General features: G+C 34.9%; 2 protein-coding genes across 2 annotated transcripts; both read right to left on the bottom strand.

Moving 5' to 3' along the window:
* Positions 1 to 11,622: 11,622 nt before the first annotated feature.
* LOC114759351 (putative nuclease HARBI1) lies at positions 11,623 to 13,000 on the bottom strand. The gene is made up of 2 exons (XM_028948516.1): positions 12,181 to 13,000; positions 11,623 to 12,086 (listed from the first exon to the last, which is right to left on the bottom strand). Exons 1-2 carry the CDS (start codon positions 12,998 to 13,000, stop codon positions 11,623 to 11,625), a joined length of 1,284 nt encoding a protein of 427 aa, XP_028804349.1.
* Positions 13,001 to 13,283: 283 nt separating this feature from the next.
* Positions 13,284 to 14,351, bottom strand: LOC114759352 (uncharacterized). The gene is made up of 2 exons (XM_028948517.1): positions 14,034 to 14,351; positions 13,284 to 13,952 (listed from the first exon to the last, which is right to left on the bottom strand). Exons 1-2 carry the CDS (start codon positions 14,349 to 14,351, stop codon positions 13,284 to 13,286), a joined length of 987 nt encoding a protein of 328 aa, XP_028804350.1.
* Between the last annotated feature and the right edge of the window lie 2,558 nt (positions 14,352 to 16,909).

A 16,909-nucleotide genomic window follows, 5' to 3' on the forward strand; every position in this document is an offset into this window, starting at 1 on the left:
GAGAGAAAGTCAATCCTTTTGCCCTTCCCAATCCTATCAAGTATATTTACAGATGGAGATATTTGACTTTTATAAGTTTCTGGGTAATATAATAAATCTAGTTTGGCTTTTATGAGATGGGACGATAAGCACATAATTAAAGCAATCGCGTGAAGCAAAGAGCTTATTCGAACGCCCTTTTATTATAATTTATAGATTGATGAAGGACTCGTAACTTCTTGTACATGGCTTTTTGGCATATATAATTAATTGATATAGTTTGACTGGATTATGAGGATTCATCTTGTTAATTGATAGTTTTAGTGTTTTTCAAAGTCTATTCACGAAAAAACAAGTCGAACTGTAATTATATAATGAGCACGTGGGAATATTCTATTTGTCTATCTTCTTCTTTAAAATAAATAAATACATAGAAAATGGGGATAGAGCTAAAGGATAAGCTTTCCAATAATGTGTTTATATGCGTAAGCATGAACGAGAAACGATATGGGGAAGGTTGAAAACAAAAGGATTGGTGAATAGCGTGCCAAACGTGAACACTGACTAATTCAATTGAATAAATGTGCACATAAGAGTACGGCAAAGCTTGTGATATGGCGAGAGAGAGTCAGAAATGGCAATTAATTACGTCTTCAACACGCAACCTCAACCTTACTATAAATAGCCCCATCTACGTACAAAGCAGTACATCACAATTATCCCAAACAAAAGATATAGACTTTAGACAGGTTGATAGTGCGGGAAAATCCCCAAGCCGAAGACATGTCTGACGAATGCCAAGGTACGTAACAGAGACGAACGTTATATATGTTAGGTCTTGTTTGGTTTTTTGTTTTGTTCTTTATATATATATATATATATATATATATATCTTACTTTGTGTGTTAATGTGAGTGAAGGTAAGAGTTCGTGGCCAGAGCTAGTAGGACAGAAAGGAGAAATAGCAGAAGCAACAATAGAAAGAGAGAATCCATTGGTGGACGCCATAATTGTGGACGAAGGATCCGGCGTCATCACTGACTTCCGATGCGATAGGGTTTGGGTTTGGGTGAATTGTGATGGCATTGTTACTCAGATTCCCAAGATCGGATAGAACAAGGCTACCTCCACCTTCTCTACTAATAATCTCTTCATTGTTATTATCGTTATCTATTCTTCACTCTTCATTAGCTCTACTCCATGTCACAGTAATGGAATAAGGAGTTCATTATTCAGTTTTTATTTTCTATCCAATTTAATTTCATCTCGTCGTTGTGTAACTTGCGTGCATGTTGTTCGTGGTCAATAATTACAAGCGTGTTATGTAAAAAATTCAACTCTCCAACAAGTTTACAGTTTTAGTACGTGTTTCTTTTTGTTCAAAAGTCATGGTACATATTTGTTTATACTACCTCTTGCTTTGAATATAAAATCTAGTTTATAATATAGTTTGCATTACAAATTATATTTTATACTCCTCCGATCATTAATATAGGACCTAATTGTTAAGTTAATTTTGATCCTAAATATAAGACCTATTTCTCATATTTATCAATTTTTCCTAATTTACCTATATGGAAACTCCTCAATCATAATCAAGTAAGTAAGGAATGGAGGATATTAAGAAAGATGAATATTTAACTTTTTTAATCTAATCAAATTAATTAAATAAGTCTTATATTGAGGACCGGATGAGTATTTAGAATAGAGGGTACACAATGATAAAATCACCCCAAAATGAGTTATTTTTTGAAAATGAAATATATAATAATTAATAAAGATAATATTCTGGCAATTCGTACGTCCGTTTGATGTTTTTTTTCCCCCGTTTGTCATCTAATCCGGCCGGCCTTTTATCATCTCTGGACTGGATGGAGTCATTGTTGGCTGTTAGTTTTCTGACAATAAAGCCAGCTATTTCACATTTTCACCTTCTCCAGTACTACTTTTTAAATTGGAAAAATCACAATTAAAGATTTTGATTTTAGTCCTTCAAGTTCCTTTTCATTTATAATATTAGTCCCTATAATCCACTAAAAACTTGAGTTATTTTGCCCCTTCAGGGACCAAAACCTATGGTTTAAAATTTGAGGGACCAGAACCAAAATGAGAGTAAATTTGAAGAACTAAAGATTATATTAAAAAAAAAAAAGAGGTACAATGTGAAATTGGAACATTACAGATTCTGTATATTTTGAGCCAATGTATTATTACTAATTTTTAGGTGCACGAGTCCAATAAACTAATTTGAGATTATTGAAATTAATTCCAATTTGGGATTGTGATATTTTAATGGTATCTTTTTTGTTATTTTCCATCGAAATATCCGAAGCTCTCCTAGAGTAAATTTAGGCCAGGAGATAAGGAAAAAACGAAGATGGAAAGAAAACTAAAACAAGTAGAAGTGCTTTAGTTTGAAGTCTAGTGGTACGAAAACTGGTTTTTAAGTGACAAGTGGCAAATTCAATCTCATTTATAACCTTGTGCTTTTTTCCCCCAACGCATTTATAACCTCGTGCCATCCCTTTAAGTAAAATAAAAAGGAAAAAAACAAAAGCAGAGACAAAGGGAGAAACAAACGAAGCGTATGCTCAATAATTGCTCATTCATGAAATCACGCTGTGAGCCATATGAATTTCATTAGTTTTAAAGGGGAATTTTATTGTATGAAATCAAAACGACAAAATGACAGGCCAATGCGCATATAATCGTTGTTCATTCATGAGTTGGGTCTGTACGAATCTCTGCTATTATATACTCATCCGATGCGGTCCTAAATAATAAATATAAAACTCATTTTTTAATGTAGATTACACTGCAAAATAAATTTTTATTTATAATCTGAGGATTATTATATAAAATATAAAGGATGTTAAGTAGCAACTAAGTTGAGCAGTAAATATATAGGTTCATCACCATCAGAAGATCAGAGGCAAAAGGTGCAGGAAGGTGTCAAGTGCCCAGGTTACTTCTTTTCCTAAATCGCTCGCTTTCTGATCTCCCACCCCCCCTTCTCTGTGGACATATATGTATATTATACGTTCTGCTAGGAAGGAATGAAAAAAGGTGATGGAAGCACATAGGGAAGAGGTCGTGGCCAGAATTGGTAGGGACAAACGGTGAAGCAGCCAAGGTAATAATAGAGAGGGAAAATGAAAGAGTGAGAGCCACCACTGTGAAAGAAGGATCTGTTGTGACTCATGATTTCTTATGCGACCGAGTACGCGTCATCGTTAACTACCAACAAATTGTCACCGGAGTCCCCAGAGTTGGTTAATTTACAATATGTAACCCTTTCATTATGCCTCCTTCACTTTATTATAATAACGTTAATGATGGATTATTCTATCATTATTCATTGCGACAGAGCACCAGTGGTCATATGTTTAAATCTTTTCATCAGGCTCCTGAATTGATGCACTTAGTACTTTCCAGTCCTTCTCAATCTGATTAGCTTGTTAATCAGGTCGGCCAAAAAGATTATAGCTGTGCCAAACGACTTCATGCTTTGTATCAACCCAAGCTGGGGAAAAAGTGGTAAGCCTTTATGTAACCAAGAAGCAAGTAATCATCATCCATTGCAATCTTAAAACCTGGAATAAGTCCACCGTATCGACTGCACACGGAAACAAAGAGAGATTATTTTGATTATCGTAGGCTTGAGGATAAACTTTTAATCATAATGGTGATAGCTAGTAATAACAAGAACAACAAAAAGCTCGAACAAAGCATGGCATGATTTGGATAAAAACTAGAATCTATCAGCTGCAGTAAGTTTCAAGGATTAATGACTGTTTCAGAGAATAATACGCATTTGTTGGACTGCATGCATGCAAGTATAGCAGTTAATGGTTTGTTTGGATTACAGTTTACAAACTTGCGAGCTTAAGTTTAAAGAAAATTAAGTTTGCAAGCTTAACTATATATTGCTGTTATGATTTTTTACATTAGCAAGGAATCGATCCGATTTAAACTTGTGTATGTAAATGAAATCACAAATTATGATCATTAACCAGATAAGCGTCATTGAATGAACCGATGAAACTATTCATTTAAAAATTTTGATCGGGGAGGGGAGAGAAAGTCAAAGTTTTCGCCCTTCCCAATCCTATTAGGCATCTACAGCTGGAGATATTTCACTTTTATAATTATCTGGATAATCTAAAATCAGATTTCATAACTTGAAAATAAGCATAAATTAAAGCAAGAGCAAAAAGCGTTTGAAAGCCCTTCATTATACTTTAAAGATAGTTTGACTGATTTATAAGGATTCATCATACGTTAATTGATATTTCACTGCTTTTAAAAGTCTATTTAACGAGAAAACAAGTTATTGCCATCCTATAATTAATTAGCATGTTGGGATATTCCTTTTATCTGTCATCTTCTTTAATTTAAGATAAATAAATAAATAAATAAAATGAGGCTTGAGGTAAAGTATAAAATTTCTCCCAATAAGAATTTAAATTTTAGTTCGTTCCGTCCTGAGAAACTAGCCCTTCGCTGGATATGCAAATAGTTGAAAACAAGAGGATTGCAGAATAGCATGCCAAACATGAACATTGACTAATTCAATTGAATGAATGTTCGCATAGAAGCGCAGCATTATGCTTGCCATATGGCGACGAGAGAGAAGTCAGAAATGGCCATTGCTTGATCAAAACACGCAACCTAAACCTTACTATAAATAGCCCCCTCGGTACAAAGCAACACATCGCAATTATATCTCAAACAGAAAGACATCAACTTTAGAGAGATCGATAGTGCAGGAAAATCCCTAAGTCGAAGACATGTCTAGCAAATGCCAAGGTAACAAAGAATAATGTTACACTATCTCTGATCTTAATAATAAGACTTCATTTATAGTTTACAAACGAATTCTTACAATTAGGACTAGAAGTAGTGCGTATGTTAGGTCATGTTTGAATATTTCTTATTCTTTTTTCCTGGTATATATATCTTACTTTATGTGTTAATGTGAGTGAAGGTAAAAGTTCATGGGCAGAGTTGGTAGGACAGAAAGGAGAAATAGCAGAAGCAACAATAGAGAGAGAGAATCCATTGGTGAATGCCATAATTGTGGAAGTAGGAAGCAGAGTCATCACTGACTTCCGATGCGATAGGGTTTGGGTTTGGGTGAATGGTGATGGCATTGTTACTAAGATCCCCAAGATCGGATAGAACATTCTTATCTGTTCTTCACTCTTCATCTCAACACTCCATGTCATAGCCATGCAATAAGGAGGAGTTCATTATTCTGTTTTTATTTTCTCTGTCATTGGTATCTTGTGTATGTTGTTTGTGGTCAATAAAAACTGTTCAATTCTATGTAAGTTTACAGTTTTATTGCATTAATTATAGTTTATGTATACAATCACGTTAGCGATGAGGAATTACACAAAAACAAGTTATCCTTTGAAAATTCTTATAGTTGAAGAATTAATTTGATCATATATATAAAAAATCTTGATTCATTTTGTTTCAGATTTACTCTCTTTATAACCCTATCGATTACACATATCAAAGGAGTTTCCATCAAAGAGCAGTGATGATTAAAAATGATATTTAAAAAAAATTAATTTACATTTATAATAAATAACTAATTTGACTATTTTTCTCAATTTACTCAAATTATTTAAATAGTTTTTATAATAAGCACGAGAGGTAGTGTATATATATGATAAAGATAATCTTCTAATTGACGAAGTTGGAAAGTTGAAAAATCATGTGAGTCCGATTACTACTAATATTTGATGACAGTAGAAAAATATTTCTATTGTTATATTGAATTTTAATTTTAGATTAAAAAAGATTAAGTCAATATACTGATAAAAAATTTATTAGTAAAAAAAACTTGATGAATTTTCATGTACAAAAAGTATTGATACTCCATAAATTTTGCCTCAATTAAAACCTTTTTCCAATTTCTCGAATTTAATATACGATTTGTCATCATTGTGCAATCTTTATGGTACAAAATTCCGGTCGGCCGGCATTTTGTCATCTATGGATTGGATGGCGGTGTTGCAACTAAAAATTATAGATTTTAATCCGGCTAAAAAGCCGGCTATTTCACCTCTCCCATGCTAATGTTTAAATGGTCTCGATTAGATCTTAATCCGTTAAATTTTTTATTTATTTAACATATTGATACTATTTTTATAAGATACTCTGCTAAATTTTAATCACCCGAATTTAACCAAACAATTCAGAAGCGAGATGTTCTTGAACATGGGCCTCCTTGTTTCAAGACCCAGGAAGCGGAATTAGTCTCTTATGGACCTAGATTGCAGGAAGCCGCCTTGTCTTTAAATAAAGGGCCGGCCCTCCATCCAAATTGCAAAAGAAATATTTTTTTTTTGAATGGATGAAAAAGAAATATATTAACTCAAGAAGATGCCTACATTATGTACCCTAAAAAAAAAAAAAAGATGCCTACATTAGTGTTCAACAGTATTTTGAATAGAATTATTTTTAATTAGAAAATATTTATGCCTACCCAAAAAAAAAAAACATGTTCACTGTTAGAAATCACGCATATATACGCACACACGTGTATATGAATTCCTTTAGTTTGCCAGCAGAGGTTGGATATGGTAGACAAACCAAGATTTAAATCCCATTTAGAAGAAGTGCTCATATTTAGTACCTGATAGTATCTTGAATAAAATGGCTTCTAATAGGTATAAGTTTTAAAGCAGAAACTTTACTGCATGAAATCAAAACAACAAAAATAACCGGCCAATGCGCATATAATCACTGTTCATTCTCTGCTATATATATATATATATATATATATAACATGCAAAAGCACGTCAAGTATCAACGCGCTTGAGCAGTAAAATTGGAGCTCTAGCGCCGGACTTTGGCAAGGGGTACTCAGGGGAATGTCTTTATCTTCTTTTTTTTTTTTTTTGGAGAAAAAAAGGGTGAGGGGTAGTGATGTCTTTTTGACGATCTTCATTCTGATTCTTCAGAAATGATGCGGCGTATCTACAAAACTAAAGTTCAAGTCACTCAACAATGCTTTTTATACACAAGAGCACAATACTTAAATGATTATTAAGCCACTCAGTGATGAACAGGCCACAATATTCTGATTTCATTTTGGATCTTTGTTGACTACAGGCACTGCTAACTTTGTATCAACCCGAGCTGGGTAAAAAGTGGTAAGCCTTTATGTAACCAAGAAGCAAGTCATGATCATCCGTTGCAATTAAAACCTGGAATAAGTCTACCGTATCGGAGACAACAGATTAAAGAAAGGTTATTATTGTGATTATGGCAAGCTTGAGGATGAACTTTCAATAATACTCCTCCGGTCTTTAATATAGGATCCAATTCTTGAGTTGATTTTGGTCCTAAATATAAGACCCATTTCTCATATTTTTTAATTTTCTCTAAATTACCCATATGGATACTCCCCCAACCATAATCAAGTAGAAGAGGGAGATGGGGTATTAAGAAAGATGATTATGGTGTTTTAGGAAAAATATGTTACTTTTCTTATAATTAACTAATTTACTTAACTTCCTTAATCTAATTAAATTAGTTAAATGGGTCTTATATTAAGGACCGGAGGAGTAATAGTAATATAGTAATGACAAGAACAACAAAAAGCTCGCACAAAGCATGACATAATTTGGATAAAAACTAAAATCTATCAACTGCAGTAAGTTTAAAGGCTTAATGATAGCTAGACTGCATGCATGCAAGTATAGCAGTTAATGGTTTGTTTGGATTAAAGTTTACAAACTTGCGAGCTCGAGTTTTAAAAAAATTAAGTTTGCAAATGATTTTTACATATATTAGCGAGGAATTGATCCGGTTTAAACTTGTGCATGTAAATGAAATCACAAACCGGCGTCATTAACCTGGAAAGCGTCATTGAATGAACTGAAACTATTCATTTACAAATCTTGAGGGGGGAGGGGAGAGAAAGTCAATGCTTTTGCCCTTCCTAATCCTATCAAGTATTTGCAGCTGGAGATATTGGACTTTTATGAGTTTCTGGATAACCTAAAAACTTAATCGGCTTTCATAACTTGGAAATAAGCATAAATAAAAGCAGTCGTGGTAAGCGAAGAGCACATTTGAATGTGCCCTTTATTATAATTTGCAGATTGATTAAGGACTTGTCATTTCTTGTACATGGCTTCTTGGCATATATAATTGATAGTTTGACTGATTTATTGTTAGGATTCATCATGTTAATCGATAGCTCACTGTCTTTCAAAGTCTGTTCACGAGAAAACAAGTTGAATTGCAATTCTATATAATTAGCAATTTAGCATCTTGAGATATACCTTTTGTCTATCTCCCTCTTTGAATAAACAATAAATAAATAAAATGAGGCTAGAGGTAAAGGATAAGATTTCTAATGTGTTTATATACGTAAGCATGGATGGTAAACAATATGGAGAAAGTTGAAAACAAGAGGGTTGGAGAATAGTATGCCAAACATGAACATTGACTAATTCAATCGAATGAACGTACGCATAAAAGTACAGCAATGCTTGCCGGCCATATGGCGAGAGAGGAAGTCAGAAATGGCCACTAGTTACTTGATCAACACGTACACAACCTCAACCGTACTATAAATAGGCCCCCCTACGTACAAAGCAATACATTATACATCACAGTCATATCTCAAACAAAAGACATAAACTTTAGACAGATCGATATTGCAGGAAAATCCCCAAGTCGGAGACATGTCTGACGAATGCCAAGGTAACAGAAAATAATAATGTTATATGTTTGGTCTTGTTTGGCTCTTGTTCTTAATTTTCCTGTTATATAATATATCTTACTTGCGTGTTAATTAATGTGAGTGAAGGTAAGAGTTCATGGCCAGAGCTGGTAGGGCAGAGAGGAGAGATAGCAGAAGCAACGATAGAGAGAGAGAATTCATTGGTGAATGCCATAATTGTGGAAGAAGGAACCATCGTCACCACTGACTTCCGATGTGATAGGGTTTGGGTTTGGGTGAATGGCGATGGCATTGTCACTAAGATTCCCAAGATCGGATAGAACATGCTCATCTATTCTTCACTCTTCTTCTCAACACTACTCCATGTCATAGCCATGCAATAAGGAGGAGGAGTTTTATTATTCTGCTTTTATTTTCTATGTCATTATTGTTTGTATGTCTTGTGTATGTTGTTTGTGGTCAATAATAATAACTGTTGAATTCTCTGTAATATATAATTCATATATACAATCGTGATCATAAATTACACCAAAAAGTTATCCTTTCGAAATGAAATCAAGATAATCTTCTTCTAATTTTTATCATATGGAGAAAATTGGAAAATTGAAAAATCATTTTTGGTCTGGTGACTATTAATTATTTGATGGCAGTAGAAAAATATTTCTAATGTTATCTTGAATTTTAATTTTAAATTAAAAAAAGAAGGCAACAGAGACTAATAAAAAAACGAAGGATTAGAAATACCAAACATGATCAGAGAATTTTTTTTTCCTGGCCAAAAAAGATCAGAGTATCTTTTTATCTTGTTATTATGCACGACAACACGCACCATTTACGATCCCAGCAAATGAAAATTAAAAAAACAAATCCTTGATGCCGGAAAAAAAAAAAGAAAAAGAAATTTAGGTGGGAAATGTAATAGGAAAAATCGGGAAAAAGGTTCTCCATTAAAATTTTTCTATGAGAATAACCTAATAAATTCTCATACACAACGATTGGGCATTTTGCCCCGTATTTTACCAAAAACAAAAAATTCTCATACACAAAAAAAGTCAACACTTTACAAATTTTGTACATATAGAGTATCTTCTGATACAAGTCCTTATTATCAATAAAAAGTTTTTCCCAAACTTTCCAATAGAATATACTGTTTGTTTTATTATGCATAGATATCTTTTTATTGTAAGTAATTTTATTTGAAATACTTGAAAATTACGTAATTCCTATGGTACGTAATCTCATGCGGCCGGCCTTTTGTCGCCTATGGATTGGAATCGGATGGGGTCATCGTCGGGCAGTCTTATGACGATAAAACCGGTTGTTTCACCTCTCCAATGCTAATGTTTAAATGGTCTCGATTAAATTTTAATCCTTTATTTAATTATATTAATACTATTTTGATAAGATACTGACTTTAAATCACCCGAATTCAACCAAGCAATCCAGAACCAAGTAAAGGGGCAGGGAACATCCTTAAAGATATGGGCCTCCTTGCTTGAAGGCCCATGAAGCCCAATTAGTCTTTTGGACCTCCATACCTAGGGGTGCAGGCATATAAGCCGCCAAATCTTTAAATAAAGGGGCCGGCCCTCCCTCGAAATTGAATAAGGAAGTGCATCAACTAAATATGAATTTTACCCATCATACGTGTGAGTTCGGCAATTACATTCTCTCACTCAAAAAGGAGGGTGTTCAATTCTCCGTCAGCCCTGCCCAATATTATCACCGGCTAGTAGGGGTCATTCAAGTGCAATGTTCTTAGTTTGGGTTGAGTCCGAACCTTGTCTAAAACTTTTGTGCCAAAAAAAACAAAACTACTTTCTATTCTTAATATAAGATCTTGTTTAATTTTTATTTTGATCCTAATTATAAAACCCCAATCTACTTTGTCTCTTATATTTATGCATTTTTTTAAGGTAATTCTTCAAATAATAGTAGTTCTAGCCAATAAACTTGATTAGTAAGGATATTTTTGGAAAGATAACACATATTTATTACAAATAACTAATTTAACTTTTTTTCTTAATCTCCTTAAATTAGTCAACTAGTTCTTATAATTAGGACCAGAGATAGTATGAATTTTATTAGTTTAAAAGTGAAATTTATTGTATGAAATGAAAACGACAAAATAACCGGCCAATGTGCATACCATCATTGTTCATTCATGACTCGAACCTCTATCTCTCCTACCTATATATACATAACATGCAAAGCAAGTTAAGCATCAACTCAGTTCTGCGGTAAATAGCTACATCATCATAATTCAAGAGATCACAGCCAAAGGTGCAGGAAGATGTCAAGTTGCCCAGGTTTTTCTCCATCAGAAGCCTATTTAATATATATAGGGCCCGTTTGGATGAGCGATTGGAAAAACTGCTTATTGGAAAAGCAGCTTATGGATAAGTGAAATGGGATATAAGCTAAATTGAATAAGCTGAATTGTGTTTGGATTGGAGTTCAGAAAAGCCCGTTTGCAAAAGTGAAATGGATAAAAGCTGTTTGGATTATGGTTGAGTAAAAGTAAGTTTGGTTGTAAAATGACTAAAATAGGTATGAGTTTTAATAAATAGTAAAAAATAGGAAAAAAATAATTTCACATAATACAATGGAATTAAAATAATTTAATATGAATAAGTGAATTAAATTTTTAAATTTAGAGTAATCTAAAAAATTATTTTAAATATAAAGTGAAAGAAGGAAAAATTGAATAGAGATAATATAATGATGAAGTAAAATTTATTTAGTGAATTAGAATTACGAACTGTAGAGAAATCATAAAAAATATTTAAGAAACAAAGTGCAACATGATAAAAAAAACATAATACAATAAATTTAAATTAATTTAATACGAAGAAGTCAACTAAACATAATTTAAATGGATAACAAAGTTTTGAACTCCAATTGACAAAATAAAATAAAATAATATTACATAATTAATTATTTGATAAACTATGAACGATTTGGTCTCTGATTGCATCACGAACACGATTCATATGCGATGAAGACTGTGATGTAACGTTTGAAGGCGATGGTTGACTAGCTTCAGCCTGATCATGTTCGGCCACTATATTATCATTTTCAGCTTGTTCAAAAAGGGAGTCGGAGCTTGAATGCCTCCTTATAAGGTTATGAATGGCCATTGTTGCACAAACTAAGTATACTTGTGTTTGGAAGTCGTAACTACGCATGTTTCGTAAGATGTGAAATCTATTCTTCCAAACACCAAAAGTTCTTTCTATTGTGCACCTTAAACTGGAATGATAGTAATTGAAGGCTTCATTGATATTTCGAAATCCTACTTGTCGTCGGAAGTCCGGAAGGTGGTAGCGCTCAGATCTGTATGGACCTAGATATCCATTTGGTGTTGGATATCCCGCATCAACCAAGTAATATTTCCCTAATGATTCATGAAACAATTAGAGAGATTGTGAAAAGAAAAAAAAATGAAATAATTAAAAAAACATGCGTGATTGCAACTTATAAACATATACCTGGAGGTGGATGAGGGAAATTAAGAGATGAATTTGTAATAGCACTGTCAAATATACGAGCATCATGTGCAGATCCCTCCCATCCCGCCAAGACAAAAGTGAAACACATATCCCAATCACATACAGCCATGACATTTTGTGATGGATTTCCCTTTCTGCCAATAAATTTGTCTCTTTCTGCAGCAGGGACAACACACTGAATATGAGTGCCATCAATTGCTCCGATTGCGTCCTTGAAAAATGGATAATAACGTGGATCGGTCTCAATTTTTCTATGAGTTCCACGAAATGTAGGATCTATGGGTCGAATAAGTTCACTCGATAGGCTAAGGCAAGCTTGCAGTACATTATGAAAGTGCCTACTTACAGTTTCCCCTGAACGTTGAAACCGTTCCTGAATCATCCTGTTGCATTGTCCATGTGCAACCGTGTTTAAAAACATCGCGACCATTTCTTCAATTCCTACGTATTTAGACTTTCGTAAACCGTGTTCCTCCAATTTGGTACATAAGAGGTGGAAAACATATTTATCCACTCTAAACATTTCAGGACATCGATCATCATGGCCATTCATAATACCTTGCACCCATAAATTTCCTGTCTGCTCACTAGTTCTGCAGGGTTGTTTAAACATATACATTTCACAGTAATGACCAACCAATGCACCTACTGCTTCATATTGTGTTAATTCCTCATTAATCTGTCTTGAACGGTCATCTTCATTGCACTGTGAATCATCATTCCAATCCTTCAAAGTATCTTCATTCAATGGTGAATCATCATTCCAATCCTTCAAAGTATCTTCATTCCAAGAAGCCATTTCTGGAGTTAACCCTGTAACTATGAAGACAACAAAGTGTAAGCATTATAAGGATTACCCTAAACAAGGTGTAAATAATTATCATACTGCAAATAGAAAACCAAACAGCAAAACCAAACACATATATGATAAGTAGAAATTAGCATAAATATTACATAGTCATTACTAAGATTTCTACAGGTCCCTTCTACAACAGGTCACATAAGTTTAGGTTCAAACAGCAATTAGTTCACGTTAATAAATGCAGTAACAACAGTGAAACAACAAAGTCCTAAACTAAATCCTAATCTACAGGTCCCTTCCATGTGTCTGGGTCTAGTGCTGCCGGTATCAACCACTCCAACAACTTGCTTTTATCAGGCATAAACCCCAAATAGGCTCTCCTAGCCCATCTCAGCCGCGTAAGCATCTTCGCACATGCATAATATAGTTGAGGGTTACCATTAAGCTCCTCAAGGCTAGCCAGGTGTCCCCAAATCTTCTCAACTTGTTGGGGATCTTCAACCAATGCTGATGCTCGATTTTCAGAAGCAGCTGCTATAACACTCAGGCTATCAGAAATTTTTGTAGTCGCAGCAACTTTTTTCTTCTTCTTCGCATCAGACGTCTCACCCCTCTTTCTCTTTCCATAGCTTCCTGAGTCACTTGGTCCAGTACTCGAAGGGTTGTTTAAGTTGCAACCGGCAAAATCATTTGAGATCCCTGCGGTGGCTGTTGGGTCAACACCAAAATTTTCATCCTCACTGTCCCCCGACCCTTCCTGTTGGTCGAGCCCGACTCTATAAACATCCTCCTCTTCTGTGTCAGCCTGTGGAGTGAATGCTGGCTGAGGTTGTGAGGCTGATGGTGCATACATAAAGTCTCCCGAAGCCACAACATCTTTGAATATCCTCATTAGGTCTGATGCAAACATCAACCCCTGATGTCTAAATTTCCTGAAATTGGGATCCACCTACATTAACGTAATTAGGCAAGTGTCAGCGATGAAGAAACTAATATTTAAAACTAAAACTCAACCAACACAAATAGTTACCCTTAATTTCCGTTGCCACCATTCATCGGAGGCCAACACCCTATTTGTTGCTGCATCATAACCAATGCCAGTCTCCCCAGACATAAGTTTGTCCCACAACTTCCAATCCTTTCTCAAAATGTCAAATCTATTCTTAAGTTGCTTCCTATCATACATTTTCCCACTTCTTTCCTGAAAACTCTTTGTAATTTTGTTCCAACCCGGCCTTGTAAATGATGTTCCTTGACGTTCTTTGTGCACAATTTGCTCAACACAAACATCGATTAGAATTTTCGTCGTATACGAATCCCAACTCGCTTTTTCTTTATCGTTATCCATTTCTAAGTGGAAAATAATATAGATCAGACTAACAGAACCAAACAAAGCACAAAAAATGTTCAAATTCAAGCTACATTATGTAAGAAATAAGTTCTACCCAGATAAAAAAATTGTTCTTGCATATTCTTCTCATCTAAAATTAATAAGAAATCCCAAGACATTAGATCTGTGCATATAATCATTGCATATAATCCTTATATTCTCCTTATAAACGTATAAGAGTAATCAATAATTTTTCCCTAAAATATCCTTCACCCTTAATAATCTAATTGATAAGAATATGATAGGTAATAATTGAAGGCAAAAAAAAAAAATACTTAGGTCAAATTACTTAAATTGGTTAAAAATGTTTTATTGATGTGTAAATTAGAAGAAAACTTATCATAAACTAATAAGAACCGGATCATTTGACAACATTAATTGATATGGAATGTATTTTGGCTCATTCTTCCTGTCGCCTACAACACTCATTTGCAGGTAGCAATTACATCTGTGCCAGATTTAGCCCAAAACTCAGATCTAAAAATCAACAAATGTCAAGCATTCATCACAAAAAATTATTCATCACCGAAACACACCACAAAACCAGGCCAAGAAGAAAAAAATAACACAGCACGGTGGTTCGATTCAGTCAATCTATTAGCTCACACCAGATCAACAAACACACACCCTCCACATGCTTTGATTAATACCGTATCCTACATTCACCGAAAAGCAATACAACACTATGGGAATCGGTCAACCTGGCACAGATCAGATCAATCGAAGTTTGGCAGAGGTAGATCAGGCTCAGATCTTCGACGCACACCTGAGATGGACCAGCTGACGGCGGCGACGGAGCTCACGGCAAGTGTCGGTGGTTCTGGGGACGGAGGATGAGGGGAGGCAGCTCGCGTGAAGGACCAGGCTTTCGGTCACTCGAAGCCACACCCAACACGAGGACCTCACGGCGGAGACGCGACGCAGCTCACGGCAACTCTCGGTGGTTCTGGGGACGGACGATGAGGGGAGGCAGCTCGCGTGAAGGACCAGGCTTTCGGTCACTCGAAGCCACACCCAACACGAGGACCTCACGGCGGAGACGCGACGCAGCTCACGGCAACTCTCGGTGGTCGGACGACAAGGCGACGGAGGAGGCAGGATGAGGGTCGCCGGTCGGGTAGAAGGGAGAGCAGATGGGAAAGAAGAAAAGAAAGAACGAAGGCTCCAGGAGACCGAAGACGCGAAAGAAAGACCGAAGACTTGAGGAAAAAAAATTGAGGACCGGCTGATAGGATCCAACGGTAAAAAATAAGAGCTTATCTGATTCAATAAGCCATAAAAATTGGCTTGGGCCAGAACGTGCGTTGAGGAGCTTAAAATTCATAAGCCACTTTTTTTTCCAAGCCCATCCAAACAGCATCTGAATTCCAATCGGGCTTATGCTGACTTTAAGCTACTTATAAGCCCCTCAGAAGCCCAACCAAACGGACCCTAAGGCTTCATCAGCTTAAGCCTCTTCAATTGCTGCCCATGTCTTACATGAAATTTCTAGGCCCTCTTGGCCCAATATGAAGCCAAATTTGATTTAAAAAGGGAGAAGAAGTGTGGCCCAATCATAAATATCAATTTCTAACCTAAACTTACTATTTTCAAAAATAGTTTTGGGCTTCTAAAAATTCATTTCTCTCCATCAAAAACTCCTTTTTAATATAAAAAAGCTCCCTGAAAAATTTTGGAATTTATCTTAATCTCTTACTATTTGTTTTCAATTTTCTCCGAAATAGGGCTTTAACTATAAGATTTCAGTAATAAATATTCTAAAATTAATTCCTGCACCTCCAAGGCCTGGAATCAATTTTATAAATTCAAATAAATCCTTAAATAATTTTCTCATGTTTTTTCAAGAATTATTTAGGCCTTTACATATTTAAAATAATTATTTTTGCCCTATTTTCACTATTTTTTCTGAAAAGCCTTTGTTTTAAGGAAATTTCATAATAAACTGTTTCCGTGCTAATTTCACCTTCGAAGTCTCAAATAGGTTTCTAAAACCTCTAATTTATCAATTTTCCAGTTTTTGGAAATTTTCTAAAATTTTTCTCAAATTTTTGCATTTTGCTTTTCCTAGACCAATAATTTCAAAAATATCAGCTCAGGCCCTTTCTAGATTTTATGTCATGCTTGGTTTATTCAGTCAGTCTACTTTTCTATTAGCCCTTAACTTAATTTTTTATCCCTATTATCAAGGTTAAATTTTGTGGGATGTGACAATTTAGTCCCTAGGAATCTTTTTGTCCCTCTAAGGAACCTTTGGGGCTCTGCCAAAAGGGGTTTGATAGCCTGCCCTTTTTAGGCTAATTTTGGTGCTTCTATGCTCAAAATTCAGGATGTTATAATGATACACAGGAGAATTTGTCCTAGGAAGTTTCATAAGGGACATATTCCGCAGATAATCAGGATATATTGAGGAGGGTGTTAGGGACTCCTGACCATCATGGTCTTCTTAGAAGCATCGGTTATAGCATCGCCAAGAAGGATTACTTCAAGTTTAGAAAAAAGCTCCTATCATCATCCAC

This window comes from Neltuma alba, unplaced genomic scaffold, assembly GCF_004799145.2.
Source record: "Neltuma alba isolate B1F8T4 unplaced genomic scaffold, ASM479914v2 tig00010825_pilon, whole genome shotgun sequence".
In the NCBI taxonomy this organism is placed as follows: domain Eukaryota; kingdom Viridiplantae; phylum Streptophyta; class Magnoliopsida; order Fabales; family Fabaceae; genus Neltuma; species Neltuma alba.